Source organism: Panthera onca, chromosome D1 (genome assembly GCF_046562875.1).
Source record: "Panthera onca isolate mPanOnc1 chromosome D1, mPanOnc1 haplotype 2, whole genome shotgun sequence".
Lineage (NCBI taxonomy): Eukaryota > Metazoa > Chordata > Mammalia > Carnivora > Felidae > Panthera > Panthera onca.
Genome location: NC_138348.1, coordinates 10,626,970 through 10,647,313, shown reverse-complemented (window position 1 = coordinate 10,647,313; position 20,344 = coordinate 10,626,970). Strand labels below are relative to the sequence as shown.

The window sequence follows — 20,344 nt, the reverse complement described above, 5'->3', positions numbered from 1 at the left end:
GTGTGGAGAGTGGTGCTGTTACATAGTTTTACAAATCCTCTTTTCTTTTTTTAGGTTACTTAACATTATTTTATTTTTATTTTTTAAAGGTATAGTTTATATACCAAAAAAATGCACACGTTTCATGTATACGTATTCCCTGATGCCATCCCCATACCCAAGGTACTCAGCATATCCATCACCTCTAAAAATGTTCCTGTGCTCTTTTGAGGGTTTTTTGTTTGTTTTTTGTTTGTTTGTTTTTTGGCAAGAACACTTAATGTGAGGTCTATTCCCTTCACATATTTTAAAATGTACAATTCTGTATTAGTAACTAAGTACTCTGTTGCACAGATCTCTAGAACTTACTCATCTTGAATAACAAAAACTTTATACCCGTTGAGAATCAAATGCCCATTTAACTTTACTGCACATTCAAATCACCCAAGCAACTTTTATAAACGCCTTAATGCACCACCCTACCCCATGGCAATCAAATAAGAATGTGGTGAGAGCTGGGCATCAATAATTTGTAAAGGTTTCCAGGTGGTTCCAGTGCAGAGCTTCTCTCTAGCTTAATGGAAGGCAACTGGATTCTGGTAACTGCTTTCGCAGCCCGTCTGATGTGATGGCTCATGTTCTGTGGCCTGTGGAGAGACCGCTCTAAACTTGTGGAAAGGGGAACTAAGGTCTCAGTATTATTATGAAAGCGATCTTGAGGTCACAGACCCCCTGAAAGAGCCTCAAGGACGCCGGGAGATTCCCAGGCTGCATGCAGAGACGGCCGCCTTACGCTGCACTTCCTTCCGCTGACACTATCCGCCAAGTACTAGGGATCTTCCCTCTGTCTTTCCACCTGCCAGGACAGCCCTCTGAGGGAGCTCTGTGGAGCCTGCCCCTTAGGCATGAGAACCGAAGCTCAAAGCGGTTGAGTTTTCTGAGACTACAAAAGGGAGTAGGATTTAGAACCAGGATTTGAATCAAGACGCCAGACTCCAAATCTCATCATCCTATGCTGCTTTGGGCGCAGAAAACGTTTAGCATATGCAAAGAAATACACTATCAGGTTTTCGTTTCTGCCATAAGCTGGAAGGAGAAAGGCCTATGCGTACATGTGTGACGGTAGGAGACGGGGGAGCAAGATTCTGATGAAAAATAGTCATTTTATTTACTTAAAATATCTATTTCCAGTGGAGTCATGTTCTGATGAAAACTACGTGGCAGCCGAGTAAGGCTGAGATGTGTGGATATATGAGATCTATTTACGGGTGGGAACACCATCGCCTAACGGTAAGGGCTTTTAAGTCAGATCCAGGTCTCAGTGTTAGTTTTGCCATTTAAAGCTTAAGGACTTGAACAAGTTACTTAACCTTTGTGAGCTTTGAATTCCTAGACTAAAATGCAACCGTAATACCTACCTAATGGGGTTGCCGTGAGCTTTAAATGAAATGTGAACTAATTTAACCAGAGCCTAGAACTTAAAAATCGCGTCATAAATGGCAGGATTTCTTTCAAATTTGTAATTGAGGGTGTCTTGCTTTCCCAACGTCACATTTCATCACTTATGTGACTCGGGGCCAGTTTCCCTCATTTCCTGAATGTTCGTCTCCACAATCATAAAACGGAATCAATACTACAGGTGTTATACGGACAGTGCTTGGCATATAAGTAGGTGCTCAACTAGTAGTATTTGCCTGTTAAAAATATAAAGTAGTTCCTCGGATCAGAAGGAAGACCTCGCAAACTCCAAAGCTCTTACACACTTGAATTTACGTTTTCCTTTGGTATCAGTGATTTACAAACACAATAGTGACATTTTCCAAGTCATGACCAAGATCTATTTGCAGTAAGATCTTTAGTTTCGCCTCTCAGGAACCCTGCTTCTCCCTTACCAATTCTCTGAAACCGAAACCCTCCAACACCAGATAATTCGGGGTCCCCGATGCCTTGCTGAGCAGCGCCTTGTCTTGGGGAACACACCATAATATTACCTCCTGATACTGGAGAGAGCATTGTGATAATCATCTGGAGGGGGAGAAAGAACCAAAACAGAACTACAATCTCTCAACAATCAGAAAAACTGGCCCTGCTTTCAAGGGACGTGTAGTAAGGCTGACTGAGTAAGGCAAGGACAGATATCATTGTGCTGTAGAATGTAGTTTTCATAGGAGAGGCAAAATATCCCAAGGATTAAAAAAAAAAAAAAAAAGTAGGAGTGTTAGGAGGTGGGGGATAAAAGGAAGGCAAACTGAACTAAATTAAAGTTTAGTTAATAAACTTGTGTGTAGACTTTAAGAGAGAGACCATCATCAGGAAGGAAGAAAGCCACTAGGTAATGACAGGAGGTTGCATTCAGAGGGGGAGAGATTTTAAATGGGTGGCAGACCCAATATCCTCAAACATGACAGAGAGAAAAAAATTACAGAGCAAGTGCTACCGACAAATCCAAACTGTGGTGGGGATGTCGACACACTCAAGCACTGAAAGGTCAATCAATCCCAACCAGCAAAGGTAAAGCCAAAATGTGTTTGTTTACGCAGAATCAAATTCAAGTTTATTCAAATTCAAGTTTATTTATTATAGAGCCGCCTAACTGATCTCACTGGCCACTGAGAACAGGGTAGCAAACCCTCTAAGCCAGACGTGGGCAGAACAGGGCCGACACGAGAAAAGGATGTGGAATTCAGGTTGTGCAAACCCAGTACGAGCCTCACCGATGCCATATGTGAGCAAGCCCGGACCCTGTTTCCATGCTCACTGAAATGAAGGTGCGCTCCGCTGACCACCCACCGTCCTGGACTCCAGCCTCACGCCTCCCCAGCATCCACAACTCCGATGTCACGTTAATGATCAGCCCCGGCACCGACCGTTCAAGCACTTCAGCGGATCCTCAGACCCACAGCCAGAATCTGAGATGGATGGTGGAGCTGATGGTCCCACTTCCCTTCTACGAAATTTATGGGAGGTGACTGCGTGCCTTCCACATGCGGACACTGATGACAGCAAGTCCTCTATTCAAATGGCAGCCCGTTCCACTGACGACCTGCTTCAGTGGTGGGGAGGTGTCGTTTGTTTTTATGTTGCACCCAGACCAGCCACTCCAGAACGACTACCGCCCATTGCTTATGACCCTCCAGTCGGAACCATCTTAAAGAATAGAGAGTGAGAAGGAGAAATAGAGAAGAGAGGAGGGAGGGAGGAGGAGAGGGAGGAGAACAGAGAGAGGGACAGAGGGAGGGAGAGATGGAGGGAAGATAGGAATTAACTCAGATTTGGCAGGAGCGCTGCCTCCTTTCATCACTAGATGAAGGCAAACAATTGCTTAGTTACAGCCCTGACTCCCTAATAAGATAAAGCGATGCACAAGGAAACTAAAAAGCAATAAAAAAAAAAAAAAAATCCAACAACATGAACATAGGGGTTGTATAGGTGGAGGCAAGGGGTACGAAACCTTTGGGCAAAAATTCCTTTCCCAAATGTTCACACTTTCCTGGCCACCGGCTTCTTCCATCCCTCACTTGATCTACCCCTAGCACAGCTCCAGGCCAGACTGAAGAGAGAGGCGACGCAAGAGAACCAGAAAGATGGTGGGAAAAGTGAGTCTGTAGGTAAAAGTCCTACTTGAGTTTGTATCCCCAAACACGCAACTCTCGCCTCAAGCTTCTGGGTCTGTGCTCTACAATACCAAAGTATATTTTTTAGGCCATTTCTAGTAAATCCCACACAGGACATACGTGGTCCCACGAGGACCCTAAGTGCGGGCAAACGTGGACAATAGTTGCAGAGGGATACCTGCAATACTCCCGAGCAACCGGGCTTACTGATTCCTGAATCTCTCTGCTTGGATGACTTCTTCCCACCCACTCACTCCTAAAAGTGAAGTAAAAAGGTAAAAGTCCTAGCAGCCCATCTGTAGAGAGTTTCTAGAGCCCTTCTTGCCCTTGGGGACCCACCGTCCACACCTGCTTACAGGGTGGGGGCTGCAAAGTTCTTCTAATTAGGGGAGCGTAAAGTACGCCAGGCAGTCCCCTGGGATCCTTTTCGAGAAGTGAAACCTCGTGGTAAGGCAGAAACTTTTTTGTATATCCTTTGGCTCTGGCATGTGTGCATTAAACCAAAGTGATTGGGGCAAAGGCCAAGGTAGCAGAAGCCACTGATTTCCTGTCACCTGGTATCTATCAGAGGCCCCAGGCCTGCCCTATGTCACTCACCTCCTGTGTACGTGGGACACCAGCAGTGGAAGTGAACTCGGCAGCCAGCATCGGAGTCAGCCTTGCGACCTAAGGCCTCAGACACTCAGGTAAGCAACCAGTTTGCTTTGTTTAAGCGACTAAAAAGGGAGCGTCCGGGGGGCTCCGTCGGTTAAACGTCTAACTCTTGATTTCGGCTTCGGTCATGAGCTCACGGTTTGTGGGCTCCAGCCCCGCGTTGGACTCTGCGCTGGCGGTGTGGAGCCTGCTCGGGGTTCTCTCTCTCTGCCCCTCCTGCACACTCTCTTTGTCTCAAAATCAATAAAAACTTAAAAAAAAAAAAAAAAAGACTCAAAGGGAGTGACGCGTAAAGCATAGGATGCTTTTGGAGACTCGAGTTTCTCGGCTTTCACCCGAGGGCTTCCCCGGTCGGGTTTTCTGACAGTGTCACAAGTTGAGGAGGGGTACCAGGCTTTGCTGCCCACCCGCTTTCTGAACCACTCCCTCCCTCAAGAAAGGCGCTGGCCAGTGAACTGGGTGTCCTGAACAAAAGCAGCAGACTGTAGCACGTAGACGAGAGCGTGGTTACCAATCTGCTGGGCTCCAACCGGAGCTCCACCGCCTATAAGGTATCTACAGTGGTTCACTTCCACTGCTGGTGTCCCACGTACACAGGAGGCGAGTGACACAGGGCAGGCCTGGGGCCTCTGATAGATACAGGCAAGTCACCAAACCTCTACATCCCTGGTTTTACTCACGCACAAGATGGGGGTGACAGTTAACACCCGCTGCTTTACGTAAGATTAAATGAGCTAAAATCCTAAGGTTCTCAGAACCACCTGACACTGAAGAAGAAAATAATCAGCCGTGGTTATAATGAAAATATTTCCATTTCTCTTGCTTTGAATGATTTGGTCTCCAAAGATATGCTGCTAAATGTGAATACCCCAGATGTTGTTAAACCTCGCAGGCTAACATGTTCTGGAGGGGACTGGACGACGGGGGGGGGGGGGGGGGGGCGGGATATGAAACGGAGCATCAGATCCCGCCTCAAATCCATCACAGAAGCCTGCAGTGAGAGTGGGCACTGCAGATGAGGAAGATCTAATGAAGGGCAACAAAGATGAGCTTTAGCCATGTCATAATTGTTTCCTGAACCAGTATATAATGTGACCATCTTTCCCTGTTTTCCACAAAATGGCCTGATGTCACTGATCATCAGGTGAGGTGACATGACCACCTTTTGGTCCAACATCCGGCGGGCTCACGTGGGAATCTTCGCTGAGGAAGTCGTTCGGTTTAACATCTATTGAGCTCGTAGTACATGGAAAGCAGGTTCTCCACGTAACCCTAGCAGGACAGCCCTGGGGGAACATACCCTCAGTTAGAGGAGAAAACAGCTGAGGACAAGTAAGGAATACAGAGAGCTGGGGCCTTTGAAGGAGTCCGTGCCGGGAACAGTCCCAAGGAGGTGAATGTCTAATGGGGAGACCGCGAAGGGGGCAGGAGGGGAGCATTTCAAAGCGGAGAGGGAAGAGAGAGGAAGATACCTCCAGACCAGCGGTCCAGCGGGGAGCGGTGCAGCGTGGCTTCCAAATGGGATGCCACGATGCTCCGTGAAGGCCATGGGGTGGGGGGGCCAGGCGCAGGTTTTCCCAGGAGGCCAAGACAGATTAGACAAAGAGCTGAAGCTCAGGTCGAGCAGGACTTAAAGCAGTGATTCGGGGCCTGCTCTAGCCGCCCCTGTGGAGGATGGATTAGACGAGAGCAAGACTGAAGGCAGAAGAGTACGATTTTTGTGCTCAACCAGTGGAGGAAATGAGAAACTCAGGGGGTGACACTGGAGGTAGAAAATGGTCCGCATGCAAGAGAAGACACCTTACAGAGGAAGAAGCAGCAGGACTTGGGCCCTGACTGGGCGTGGAGGTGAAGGGGCTGGAGAGAACCGCGGCTCCAGCTCTTGGAACCTGGGTGCCAGGGGGACAGAAATAAAGCCATCTGAGTGCTCACGCCTGAGGAAAGGCCGCTGACTCTGCAGGGCAGTCCTTGCACAAAGTGGCCTCAGCCCAGCGGCTCTGCCCACCTGCTGCGAGGCCCCCAGAGGGGACGGGTGGGGAAGAAGTGGAGGAACAGAGTGGAGGGGCTCTGAAGACGCCGGGGATGACAGAGGGGGGCCTGGGCAGTGGCTGCTGGATGAAAGGAAGGGGCTTTGGGAATGGGGACGCTGCGGTACATCTCAGTCCCACAAAAGACACAGTTATCCTCTGAGCGTTTACTACATTATAAATTGCAAATTCTCCCACGTTCTCAGACAGTACTTTGAGTAGCGAGGTCACAGACGTGGCAGGCCCCAGAGCTGGGACGGGCACTTTCTGTGGCACGCGAGTGCACACGGACTGAAGACACAAGACCCGCTTGCCCTGAGGGGCTGCCATCCTGGAGGAAGCAGGGGGGCTGGAGAGGGGCTGAGGAGCCCAGGCAGAGGGAATGGAAGTAAGAACATTCCTCCTCAGAGCTCAGCGCACAGGACCAGAAAGGGCAGAAACCCAGAACTATTTTGAGTGGCAGGGGAGGAAGTGGAGGTAACGAAAGCTAGGCAGCTTTGAACTTCTCATTAAGTGATGTAATTACCGGACCTAAACAGTCATTATTCAAACCCAAACCCATACAGGCTGTGAGACTGTCCTGCAGTGGATGCACCCAGAAACAGTGGTGCCTTTGAAAAACCAGAAGAGATTTGCAGAAGTCGCTGTAATAGAGTGAGGCAGTGTCAGATAAACCGAGCCCTGAGGGTGATATAGTTTAGTGAGCACAGAATCCTGCTGTTACCACATTTTGGCCAATGTGCTCAGTCACCCCTGCGGATGTACGAACCGGGCTTTGAGCAGAGCTGTGTGCCGGGCACTGTTTTAAATCACCGTGAACAATTAAGAAACAACCACAGGGCAAAGCTGCGGGAATCTACAATATCCTTGGGAGTATGTGGTCTAATTTTACATATTCCCATACAATGAAAATTTTCAGTTCCTGGTCGACAATGCCCTGGCATTGAAATATGTACATATTTTAGAAAGCTTATTTCCATACAAAATGATGGGTATGTTTGTGTTTATAAACTATTTTACAGTAATATGTGTTGAAGCCTTCACAGGAGTACAGTTGCCATAATGAGACATCATTTTCTTAAGCTTATTTATTTATTTTGGGAGAGACAGAGAGTACAAATGGGAGAAGGGCAGAGAGCGAAAGGGGGAAAGACAGAGGTTCTGCAGCAGGCTCCACACTGACGGCAGAGAACCCGATGAGGGGCTTGAACTCACGAACTGTGAGATGATGACCTGAGCTGAAGTCAGACGCTTAACCGACTGAGCCACCCATGCATATTTTTACCAGTGAAATAAAATATGTCCCCCCAGTGGTCATTACTGCCATTAGCCATTACAGATACAGCCGCAGCAGAACTTGCTTACGTTAAGAGGTTTATCTCACCAGTAACAGTGACACAGCCTCAGGCAGCTGAAAAATAAGGAGAAATTCAAACCACACTAGTCCCATCATTTCCTTCTGTCCAGATAATTGATGACCTTTGCTCTTTAAGTTGTCCTCGCTAAAATGAGCCCCCTGGAGAGGAATGTGGTGACTCCCAGCCCATTCCCTTCCTACAAATGGGGAAACGAACCAACCCCTCTGAACCTGCATTTCCACACCTGCAAAAAAAGACAAGATGCCTTCTGGGTAAGACAGGTGTTGGGCGACCTGGAACTAGATGTGCAGTAACCCCGGCACATAGAGGATGCTCCATAAACAACTACACGACATGGTCTGGCTGTGGGGCCGCAGAGAGAGCACCGGCCTCAGAGCCGCGGTGACTGCCTTCTGGTCGGCTCTGTCACCAGGTGCAAGGTCTGTGACGAGGTGCGGCCCATCTCTGGGCCACAGTTTCCTCATTTATCAAATGGCCACAATGGTTTCTGAGCTTCTGACCAGCTCCCAAAGTTCTGCCTGCTGGCCAGAATCAATCTGGAGGCTCCTTAGAGGCCTACCTTAGTACACTCCTTTTTGTCAGTCATCTTGTTGGGTGTGGTTTGTGGTGCAAAGCACCGAGACCTCCAAGACCGCATGACATCTGGTAATCGGCAGGTGGGGTGAAATCAAGTGCAGAGCACCCAGCCGAAGTCTCCTCTGTCCTCCTGACAGGGAGTGTGTTTTCAATTGCTTTATAGTAGTCATCCAAACGGCACATCCACCTGAAGTAGGGAGAGGTTCATAAGTGAAAGGCTGAACCCCTGGCCTGCACGGGGGGCAAAGCAGCCATAGATGCCTCGTTGGAGAGGTCCGAGCCCTCACTTTCGATCTCCAGTAGTCATGTAACTGGGAACAAGGGACTAACTATTCTGTGCCTTTGCCACCTTTTCTACAAAATGAAAGCAACAGTTCATCCCTTGTCTACTCTGTGAGGCTTCAATGAACTGAGGATGCGAAATCTCTTTGTAACCACACACTGGGTGCAAACGTAAGGCCTGGGTGACTCCCAAGGACCTGTCCTATACCACAGTGCCGGGCTTGGTGTGACTTCAGTACGATAAGCAAGCTGGACAGACAGTCTTTGTCTCCAAGGCTCCTTACGTGACTGACAGCCAACAAGGACGAGACCAAAGGTGCATCTCTAAGGAGAGTTCCAGGGCCCAGGAAAGACCCGATAGAATTCACGTAAGTAGCTGACGCAAACATAAATTCCAAGACGAAGCACGAGACGAAGAAAACTGGGCAGTCTTAAAACATGAGAGCTGGAAAGGGTCTCAGTAGTAATCACCATCTAACTTCAGAAATGAATAAAGCATGAATTCTGAGAACAAACAGCACTTGCTCCTTTCTCCCCATGTAGGAGGCATTTTCACGTCTGAACTTCTTTCTCACAACATGTCTGCGACAGGGACGTTGTTCTCATTTTTCCAATGGGGAAAAACATAGAAACTAATGCTTACAGAGGTAATAATAGTAAAAACAAGAATAGCGACAAAAACAGGCAATAATTATTCAGACATGGGTGCTTTACATGCATTTATTTCCTCAGTAATATTAAGAAACTATTCAATCCAGGCCCCATTTAGATACTGAACAAGACAGATAAGGTCTCTGCTTTGAAGGGATTTATATTCTAGTGGGAAGAGACTGACCGTAAACAAGCAAGCAGATAATCAAGGTAATTCCCTGCAGTGATACGGGCCATGTACAGAAATAAAACGGGTGGTGTGAAAAAGACTGTGCTATGGACCGAGGATTGGGGGAAGGCTTTTCTGAGAGGCTGACATTTGAGATATACCTAAATGAAGACACCAGCCACACACAGCTCATCAGTCCATTTGAGTCGTACAGAAACCCTATACCGTAAGACAAGAATTATTATTCCCATCTTACAGCTGAAAAGCATAAGGCCCAGAGTTTAAAGAATTTTCCTGTAGTTTCACCGCAAATAGAATTTGATTTAAACCTAGGCAACCCGTGTCAGGAGGCCACAGTCTTACATACAACCTCTGAGAACCTCCTTAAAGTGATTACTCAAGGTTGCAGAGTTGGTGGTAAAGGAAGACTAGAATCGGCCTCTGTTGACTAAGGACGGTCCTCATCTGACTCTCCCTCTCTCTCTCTTTTTAACATGTTTAAGTTAAAGAGACATTATGCCAAATTTAATGTTTTAAAATGTTTTAAATTTAATGTTATGTTAAATTTAATGTTAAAGAGAGAGAGAGACAGAGACAGCACGAGTGGGGGAGGGGCAGAGAGGGGCTCGAACTCGTGAACCGCGAGATCATGACCTGAGCCGAAGTCAGACACTTATCTCTCATGATGCCTCTGGCCCATCACAATGGACAAAGGCAGAGAAGCAAAAGGACAAGGAAAAGTCAGTACAAAATACACTTTCCAATATGAGAGCGTAAGAAAAGCATTCAGGGATGAGAAACAACCAGGACATGTTTCTTCTCAACAAACTGTGCTCAAACAGGACATGAGCATGGTGTTCTCTTCCATGATAAAGTATGCCCCAAACATTGTTGTCAAGAATACCGGCAGGATTTCCAGGGGCCCTATGTCCTTGCCTGAGATGCTAGAACATAGTAGTGGGCTTTGCCTCAGACCCAAAGCCACTGGGAAAAGTCCATGCCTATCCTCAACGACACTCACAGAGAGAATAAAGGGAAAAGTATGCCAATGCATGAGACAAAAGACCGCTGAAAATCCTATTCTCTCTCTCCCCCGTTTTATTATTTATTTTTAGGAGTTCTGAGGGTGAAATGGCGACACCCAGAAATTCAATGAGTGGAACTCTCCCAGCAGATGCTATGAAAGGTCCGACTGCCATGAATCCCGTTCAAAAAACAATTCCCAAAAAGATGCCTTCGGTGGTGGGCCCTACACAAAACTTCTTCATGAAGGAATCTAAGCCACTGGGGGTAAGTCAACTGTGCTCCGTTCCATATCGGCGAGACTCTCTGGCCTAGACAAGCAGAGGCTATAGGCCAGGTACAGGATGCAATCCAACGTGAGGTGTCCTTTATGTCGGACACAGCGTGCCAAATCAGGGATGTACAGAGAAGTTGTCATGGTGATCTTATGTCTCCTTTTGATTTTGCGGTCTGCATATTTAGGGGTCTCCCATCCCAGTTTGTCACCAGCATCCCAGACATATCTGTCTTGGAAATGCCCCAGGTGGTGAGGAAAGCGGATCGCAACAAGACAAAGATCTTGGCACCTTCCCCACTTCCTTTAGGCGTTTTACACAGCCCCGGGTCCGGAATCAGGGCTTCCAGCCTTTGCTTTCTGACTTGATGAGGACTTGACTTCCTCATCAGACCCCTAATTCTCTCTCCAGGCTGTCCAGATTATGAACGGGCTCTTCCACATGGCCCTAGGTGGCCTCCTGATGATCCACATGGAGGTCTATGCACCCATCTGTATGACTGTGTGGTACCCTCTCTGGGGAGGTATTATGGTGAGTAACAACTAACAGCCCTTTGGGCAGTGATGCAGACAAAAAGGTTTAAAAGCTCCACAACAGCATGCTAGATTATTTCTGTGTTGAGGCAAGTATGTGGCTGGGAAATAGGTTATGAGGTGACAGTAATTTAGCGGAAGGAGAGGTTGACGGAACCGAGTATGAATCTCCCTGAGTCAGTGGTCACACTTCATGTACATTCAGAAAGAGGTGCCCTGCATGGATCTACACAGGGAAGGAAGACCATTCAAAGCAGGACTCTCCAAAGTCAATGTGGAGAGGGGTGAGAAGGGCACTAGACATTTGGACTGTGCGGCGGGGTGTTTCCGGAAGCAGGAAGGAGCAGGCGCATCCCATTTCCTCCTACCTATTCCTTCTTCCTACAATTCTCTTTAGCTACTATCTCAGGTGGTGAAATCAGTCCCATCGCAAATGAATCTCCTTTGGCTGACCAGCAGAGCAGCAATCTGTCATGAGCAATCCCCATGACTGTTTCGTGTACATGTTTTCTAGCCGCGTCTGGGTGTGGTACAGAGGAGTCATGTTTATATCCCCATTAGACTTTCACAGTTACTACTAGAAAGATACGCCCAGGACTGAGATTTTCAAAACAAAGAGAGATGGATGAGAGCAAGCGTCCCCTCCATTTCATAGCTTGAACAAGGAAGATGGGAAATGATCACCATCAATTCCTGTAGCAGCAAACGTTTTAATGGCGTGTGCCCGTGGCACTCAGGCCACTTTGATTCATTCTTCCCTGGCATCACAATCAGTGAAATCACTGTGAACTCCAAAGAGAAATTCCACAAACTTAAAAAAGAAAAGAGAGAAACTAAAAATAAAGCTTTTAAATTCACAGTGTTAGTATTCGTTGGCACAAAAACTTGTGTTCTGCCTCTGGTCTTACTATATTCCTGGTCGCAGCTCCCCAGTTAGTTGCATAAAAGGCATCAGCTGAATATAGCTGAGCATGCAAAGAGGAGAACTATGACTGCTGAAAAATGAATGAATACTGCAAAAATGGCTGCACAGTTTGGTGAAAGTGGTTGGAAATGTGGATAGCTTTTTAACAACCAGTTCTCCATGTTAAAAGCCATCTCCCTCTCTGCCTCCCTCCCTGTCTGCCTCCTCTCCCATCTATCCCATACCTTCCCCACCCACCACCTCTCTTTTCACAGTATATCATTTCTGGATCACTCCTGGTAGCAGCGGAGAAAAACCCCAGGAAAAGTTTGGCAAGTAATCGTATGTCCTTCTTCCCCACGCATCCGAGAAATGCCTACTTTCTCAGTTGAAAACAAAAACCATTACACACCTTTGGAATCACAGTAGCACTGAGTTCTCTCTCAACCCCAAAAGGCAAAAGATTCTCTAGAACGCTGTTGTGATTTTATTCATGAAAAACTTGGAAATGAGGCCTACCTGAATTATGTCCGCGGAAACAGAATTAAAGGCAGACCAAAGAACAGCCACATGCTTATGGTCTTATGAATGTTAAATGTGTGAGACTAACAGGTCTCTTTGAAAGCCGTGTACTTTCTCTCCGACCACCGTTGAGGAAAACTCTAATCAATACTGTGATTAACTCAATCCTCGCTAACTTTGAGCAAGTCGGTTTGCCCCTCCGTACCTCTAAAAAATGGTGGTACCATATGGTCATGAGTATGTAATGGAGTAACATACGTGCAGGTGCTTCAGAGGCTATATAAGGAGCTACAGAGGGTCTTGTCCTATAGCCCTCCCAACACACTTACACCCAGGTCATGAGCTTACCAGCAAGTTTCCTCCCCCAAGTTTTTTATACTGACTAATAAGCTGTTACTGACTTGTGGCACTTCCAAAGCCAGTGACGGATGGAGTGGATTGAAATAGCTCCTCTCAAGAGGTGGTCTGCTAAACTCAGTTTTTGAAGAAAAAAAAAATATTTAGGAAGATCAAGTTGTTTTTATTCTCCAGATACAGCAAGTCCTACTGACTTGCAATCTGTAGGTCCTACAGCCAGGGATGAACTATATAGGTCTTAAAATAACCATCAATAATCCCATACTATTATGGTACCTGTCACTTATATTTTCCTGGTTTGACCTTCTATCATCCCTGCAGGTAGAACTCATTCTGACACCCTTCACCGGTGCTACCCCGAGGCATCGGCCCTAATTATGTTTTGAAAGATGGTACACTGAGGCTGATTGCAACCCATGTCAATAGGGAGTAGGTGGTGGTGTTCTTGCTACTGTTAGTTTCCACTTGATGGTAGAGACCCAAGGGGCTCTGTCTGCGCTCTCCCTCCCTACACCCACTTCATGGTGATGCAAGAACCTCCTTCCCTTTCTTCCCTGTGCCTTCTAATGCAGACATATATAACCTGAAGACTATTTACCTTCACTTAGCCAGTATTTACCGAATGCCACCAGCGTGATGGTAGGGGCAGTGAAAGGAACTGCAAGGATGCAAAATAGAAGAATTTAGGAGTATTCCTAAAATTTTCTCTTGATAAACTGATTGGATGTGACAGGGTAAAATGAGATGAGGAAGACTGAGGAAGGAACAGGAATGAGAGATGAAGGTTTTCATTTTACGGTGACAAGGACATTAAAAACTGAGAGAAGTGTGGCTTAGGATGATTTGGGTGCAGTGCCTTTATGAATGGGAGGAATGGGATCTGGAATTCCTTCCTAGCTTGTATTCTCCAAATGAAATCAAACCCCATTAACATGTCTTTATGTCTCCATTTCAGGTCAAAGGGAAAATGATAATGAACTCACTGAGCCTCTTTGCTGCTATTTCTGGAATGATTCTTTTGATCATGGACATATTTAATATTGCAATCTCCCATTTTTTTAAAATGGAGAACCTGAATCTTCTTAAAAGTCCCAAGCCATATATTGACATCCACACCTGTCAACCGGAGAGTAAGCCCTCTGAGAAAAACTCTCTGTCTATAAAATATTGTGACAGCATACGATCTGTTTTCTTGGTAAGTGTGAGACTGGATTTCTTCTCAGGAAAGAAGTCTGGCATTTTTATTACGAGTGCCAACTCTGGATCCAGACTGGCTACATCTGCTACTTACTGCCTATCTGGCTTTGGGGCAAGAATTTTAACCACATTCTGCCTCAGTTTCTTCAACTGTAAAATGGGGAAAGTGCCAGTACTTACCTCACAGGGCTGTTTTGAGCAGCAAGTTAACACATACAAATACATTTAGAACTGGTACACAGAGGGTGCTACGTGTTTGTTTAACATTTTTATATTAGTATCGGTTAACATTTATTAGCTTGATTAAGGTGAACATTGAAGAAGCACCTAAGTTTTATGAACACCTTTTGCCTCAGTGAGTTTTTAGTGGAGACTCTGAAGGGGAAAAATGCATCTCCCGAGTATAGACAGGTTTCCTTGGTTGTGATACCATAACACCTAAAAAGCTGGATACAACTTAATTTGGGAGTCACTGATTAATTTTTCCTACATAGAATTGATTCTTCAACTAATTGCTGCTACCTTATTTCCTATCGGCAACATGCATTAACCGTCTGTGAAGGCAGCTGTGCTAAGGGTCGGGGTTATGAAGATAACTAGTAGTGTTTACAGTTGGTCATTACTCACCTATAGAATTCATCTTCTAAAGAACCCATCTTCTATAGAACTGATCTTTTAATCATTTAATTTTAGCCAAGAGTCATTTACTGAGTACCAACCATATTCTTTAAGCTGTTATCACATTCTTGCCTTCACTTTTTCTGTCGTTCCTCAGAGCATTTTTGCCGTGATGGTGGTCTTTACCTTATTCCAGAAACTTGTGACAGCTGGCATTGTTGAGAATGAATGGAAAAAACTGTGCTCCAAACCTAAAGCTGTGAGTAGTAGCCATCCTGTCCACTAAGCCCCTCTAGGAAATCACGTCTACAAAAACTCCTTTCTGGAGAATGTAATCTGACGTAACTTTGAGACTAGGAGCTTCGTGAAAAATGGTCTTGGCAGATTTCTGGAAAGCAGAGAATACCAATAATGAGGAAAAAGTGTCTTGAAATCTGAAGCCAGTCTAAAGGTTAGACAGAGGATACAGCCCTGCAGTACGTGTGCTCACGAGCCTTCAGCTCTGCCCCGCTCCAGGCGTCCATCTTGATTTCGTGATCCCACATGTAACGTGCGGAAGCCGGACAGGCTGATGAAAACACTGGTTCGTCCACTTCATTTCCCAGCATTCCCCTCCCCACCCCGCCCCACCGCCACCCTTTCATCAGATCCCACTTCCAAAACTATGGGTCAAAGAGGCTCCACAATTGGGAGATACGAATATCCCCGTGACAGAGCTGCATCAACTGCTTCAGAACCACAGAATGTTAGATTCCCGATACAACCTAGAGACTGTCACAAGTCCTTCATTTTGCAGATGAGAAAAACAGGACTAGAGAGAAAATTACCTTCCCAAGGTTATAGGCAATAAGAGGCAAATCAAAACTCGAATCTAAATTTGCCCATTACTGCAGCGTTCTTTCCCAAAATACTGTGTGATCATTCCAGGCAAAGTGGCAAATATCAGCTGATCTTGCAGATGAGCTTTGATGGGTGATTTGGTGAGGATCTGGGCACGTGGGAAATCAGTCCTGGTATCTGGAGGCATATAGGAAAAAGCATAAATGGCACAGAAAACAGGAGGTCTTTGATAGACATTCACAGACACTGCTGACAAATGCACCAAAAGTAAAGGTCCAGAAACGCTTGTTTAATTTTGTATTCCAGGATGTAGTTGTCCTGTTAGCTGCCGAAGAAAAAAAAGAACAGCTAGTTGAAATAATAGAAGAAGCGGTCGAGCTGACTGAAGTATCTTCCCAACCAAAGAATGAAGAAGGCATTGAAATCATTCCAGTCCAAGAAGAGGAGGAGGAAACGGAAATGAACTTTCCGGAACCTCCTCAAGACCAGGAACCTTCACCGATAGAAAACGATAGCATTCCTTAAACTATTCTTTTTCTGTCTTCTGTTTCCTTTTCTTAGGCATTAGTGTTCACAGCTTCCAAGAGACGTATTCACCCTCATTTCCTGAGGCCCTCTGCAGGCACCCTCCACATGTCTCTCTGGCCTTCGCACGGAGTGACCACAGCTCACTGGCACTCGCTCGCGCTAGCTCGCTCTCTCACGCAGAGAATCCAGCCATGGCAGGCGACTATGTCGGCACGTTTCCTGTCTGGGGCAGCTTACTGAAATTCAAACAAGGCAGAGCAAGGGCTGCACCTCGGCAGTGCTCACCGGCCTCCTTCCCGGGCGAGGCTTTGCAGTAGCGGTCGGAGTAGAGGTTCCACCTCGTCCCTCTGCAACAGAGAGACTCTGCCCCTGATGAAAAAGACAAACCACTGTGCAGGCCATCCCTACACTTCCTTTAATTCCTTCCACATCTACGTATGTTGTGGAGTCCCTGGTGCACCACTGTCCTAAAGAGAGTAAAAAGTAATGGTAGGGAGGTGAGATAAGGAACTAGTCCAGCTATCTTTCTACGGGGCTGACACTGTGGTACACTCTTAGAGTGCCTACACCCCACCAGGGAACTTCTTAGTGGCCAACACCCAGCTCTTCCTTCGTACAAACAGCGCAGCTTATAAATGGGCATGTCTGTATCTGTCTTAACTTTCCCTAACTCCTGCTCTAGGCTCTTGGTTGCACTGTCTACCTACTTTCAGCCTTTAGGCAAGAGAAGAAAGAATCAAAGAAGATGCCATAATGAGTACCCACATCTTAAATGATAATCAATGGTTGCATTTGTAGAGTAATTTCCATTTCACAGAGTAGTTTATCAAATAATTACATTTGATCTTCCATCATCAAGAAAAAAAAAATCCCTATCCATATTTTTACAAGTGATTCAAAGAGGCTAAGTAACTTAAAAATAAGTAAAGGTAATTTGCTAATGGTCACAGCTAGTAATTTTGAGAGCCTTCTTTTGTACCCATATCTTCCTACTCTAATCCTAAAATGTTTTAAATAACCAAACAGCCTGTATAAACTACCTGAGCAAAGTCAACAGGTTTTAATAAGCACCTACTCTCTGATTAGCATAAAATAGGTGTTCGGAGAGACACAGAAGAGTCAGAAATCAAGTTTTGCTTCTCAGGGATAAAAAACACAGACATTCACAACATTTGGAAAACTACTCACATCATTAATATATACTTGGTTGTTAGGTTACATAATGCAGACACTAAGTACTATGGACATTCTCAAAAAAGATCATGTTTGAAAATAATGTAATTAGTTACAATGCCAAATCTCAGGCAATCGCTACCCTACTTCTCAATTCCTGTTCATATTTAGAGATACTAGTACCTTACATAGGAAGAATGTTTATAATCTATCAATTACATTTGGGCATTTTCTATACGATAAACCCTGCCAGATTCTGGCAGGTCAACAGTCAAAGCAATTTCCATGCCTTGTGATATTTCTACTTTGTTAGGGACCACCGATAGAAGATCTTTCCTGTGCTTAGAAAAAAAAAAAAAGAGAGATGAAACATCTCTATATGTAAAGTCCTGAAAATTAGCCTTAAATAAATAAAACTATATTTGTGTTCTTGTCTGAAACAGATGATTCCAACACAGTGTTTTCCTAGTCTTCTCTATTCTTGTAACGTCAGACCACAAGGGAGGCTCCTATAGCCTTAAGTTTATATTCACATAATCCCAATACGGGTTTGAACTGTGGGATGTCAGGACATTAACTATGTATATCAGTGTATTCTTTTTTTTTTAATATTTATTTTTATTTTTGAGAGAGAAAGAGAATGTGGGTGGGGGAGGGACAGACAGAGAGAGGGGGACAGAGGATCCGAAGCAGGCTCTGTGCTGACAGCAGCAAGCCCAATGTGGGGCTCAAACTCATGAACTGTGAGATCATGACCCGAGCCAAAGTCCAACGCTCAATGGACTGAGCCACCCAGGTGCCCTCGGGTGTCAGTGTATTCTTACACACATGCATTCCCAAGGAAAGTTTTCACGGAAGATTTAATAATCGAATAACTGATTTCTCACATTGAGCACTCCGGAATGTGCCTGAAATAGGCGGCAGGCACTCCTGCCTTGAACTAGAGGAAAGGGAAGACAGCAATGGCAGACCAAGGAAAAAACTAATGAGAAAACCTTCAAAGAAGATAAGCTCTGTCTTCTATCTTATTTTCTCCATTTCTGAAATATATGTGAGGATCCCTCTCCAAAACCACTGTGTCTTTAAAAATTTTATTTTATTTTCTTGGGGCGCCTGGGTGGCTCAGTCGCTTAAGCGTCCAACTCTTGGTTTTGTGAGTTTGAGACCCTCATCGGGCTCTGCGCAAGCAGCATGGAGCCTGCTTGGGATTCTCTCTTTCCCTCTCTCTCTCTGCCCCTCTCCACTCATGCTGTCTCTGTCTCTCAAATAAATATATAAAGAAAAAAGTTTAAAAAAATAAATTTTATTATATATATGTATTTTTGTTCAAGTATAATTAATGTAATGTTATATTAGTTATTTTATTCATTTTTATGATCTCAAATCATAATCAGTTTGTACTAACCTCACATAACTCCTTTTGAGACACCATTAATGTCTATTATTAAAGAAGAACGAAAATCATTGCTATGACTTTTCTCCCCAATTATCCCTTTGGCAATTTGTTCCTTAGAGGGTGACTGACCATCCCAGTCTGTCCGGGACTGAGGGATTTCCTGAGATGCAGAACTTTCAGTGCTAAAACCTAAATAGTCAGAGGCAAACCAGGAGGGTTGATCACTCCAGTTCATAGTAATACATAATTGTACCTGGCTGCAATCACTACATAATATAATGTTTTTTTATAATTAACATTATATCATAAATATTGTTCCTTATTGATATATAATTCTCATAAGCTATTTAGTTGCAACTTAGTACTTCACTAATCAATACAGAATAATTCAATATTCCTCTATAAGTGAGTACTAAGGGCCTTTTTTTTTTTTTTTTTTTTTGCAAATCACTTTTGGAGCTGCAGAATGTGATTTTACACTTCAAACATTGACAAAGTCTGTCAATAGGAAGTAATGACATATGTTAAAAGCCAGGAAATTAATTTTACACTTTGACAGGTAAATAGTCAAAGATCCAATACATATAAATGGTAGCTTCAGACTGAGTTAGCACGAGTTCATTTATGGATTTGATATGTTTTAAAAACCTAAAACATTGATGGGGAAGGTTCAAATCAGAAATTTTCCTACATTAAGTCTGCGGTGCTTTTTAACTTTTATTTATTTCAGTAATCTCTACACACAATGCAGGGCCCAAACTCACAACCCTGAGATCAAGAGTCGTGTGCTCTTCTGACTGAGCAAGCCAGGTGCCCCAAGTCTAAAATTCTTAAACGGGTTTCCTTTAATTTAAAAGCTGGTTGTATGTTCTGAGCTAATGAGGACCAAGTAATATAAAATGAATATGGTAGGATCATATGGTGGCAAAAACAAAGCTAATTTCAGATTATTCTCTGGAATTATGTTTGCTCTTCACTCATCACTTCCCTTCCTGACTTACTAGAAAAAACTTATTCGTGCCTCCTATGCATTCTTCTGCAAGAGAGAACAAAAATCCTAAAGTAATTCATTCATCCAAAAATATTTGTTGATCTCAGGCTTCTGATGAGCAAAAATAAGCAGAGATCCCTCCCCTTAGAGCCTCACTATCTGATTGGAGAAACAGACAGTAGCAAAATATCCACCAGGCACCTACTATGGTCAAGGAATACTGTAAAGTATAGAGGGGTATACCTAAAGATAAGAGAAGCTCCAAGTCCTCAAAACTTGTAGTGCTTAATTAGAGATGATTTAAAAGTGTACCTATTATAAGCAAACTGTCAACAAAGTTGGTATAGAAAATATGTACCTCCACATAGGGGCACCTGGGTGGCTCAGTTGGTTAAGCGTCCGACTTCAGCTCAGGTCACGATCTCGCGGTCCGTGAGTTCGAGCCCCGCATCGGTCTCTGAGCTGATGGCTCAGAGCCTGGAGCCTGCTTCTGATTCTGTGTCTCCCTCTCTCTCTGTCCCTCCCCCACTCATGCTCTGTCTCTCTGTCTCAAAAATAAATAAATGTTAAAAAAAATTAAAAAAAACAAAAAAGAAAAAAGAAGAAGAAAATGAAACAAGTGAAAATATCTTAATAATATGTTTTAAAAATTAAAA

General features: G+C 44.7%; 2 protein-coding genes across 4 annotated transcripts in view; one reads left to right on the top strand and one right to left on the bottom strand.

Annotated features, from left to right (window-relative positions):
• The window catches only part of LOC132661826 (membrane-spanning 4-domains subfamily A member 4A-like), a 166,648-nt gene that overhangs the window by 139,090 nt on the left and 7,214 nt on the right, over nucleotides 1-20,344 (bottom strand). The window lies entirely within an intron of this gene.
• LOC132661825 (B-lymphocyte antigen CD20) lies at nucleotides 4,094-18,544 on the top strand. The gene is made up of 7 exons (XM_060606792.3): nucleotides 4,094-4,279; nucleotides 10,447-10,621; nucleotides 11,041-11,160; nucleotides 12,342-12,398; nucleotides 13,901-14,140; nucleotides 14,918-15,019; nucleotides 15,907-18,544. The coding sequence occupies exons 2-7, from the start codon at nucleotides 10,463-10,465 to the stop codon at nucleotides 16,123-16,125; spliced, it is 897 nt and encodes a 298-aa protein (XP_060462775.1). The 5' UTR covers nucleotides 4,094-4,279; nucleotides 10,447-10,462; the 3' UTR covers nucleotides 16,126-18,544.

Coding starts and splice junctions, on each gene's coding strand:
- LOC132661825 (XM_060606792.3), top strand. CDS start 10,463: ATGGCGACACCCAGAAATTCAATGAGTGGAACTCTCCCAGCAGATGCT. Junction 12,399..13,900: donor AAAACCCCAGGAAAAGTTTG/GCAAGTAATCGT, acceptor TCTCCATTTCAG/GTCAAAGGGAAAATGATAAT. Junction 14,141..14,917: donor GCATACGATCTGTTTTCTTG/GTAAGTGTGAGA, acceptor GTCGTTCCTCAG/AGCATTTTTGCCGTGATGGT.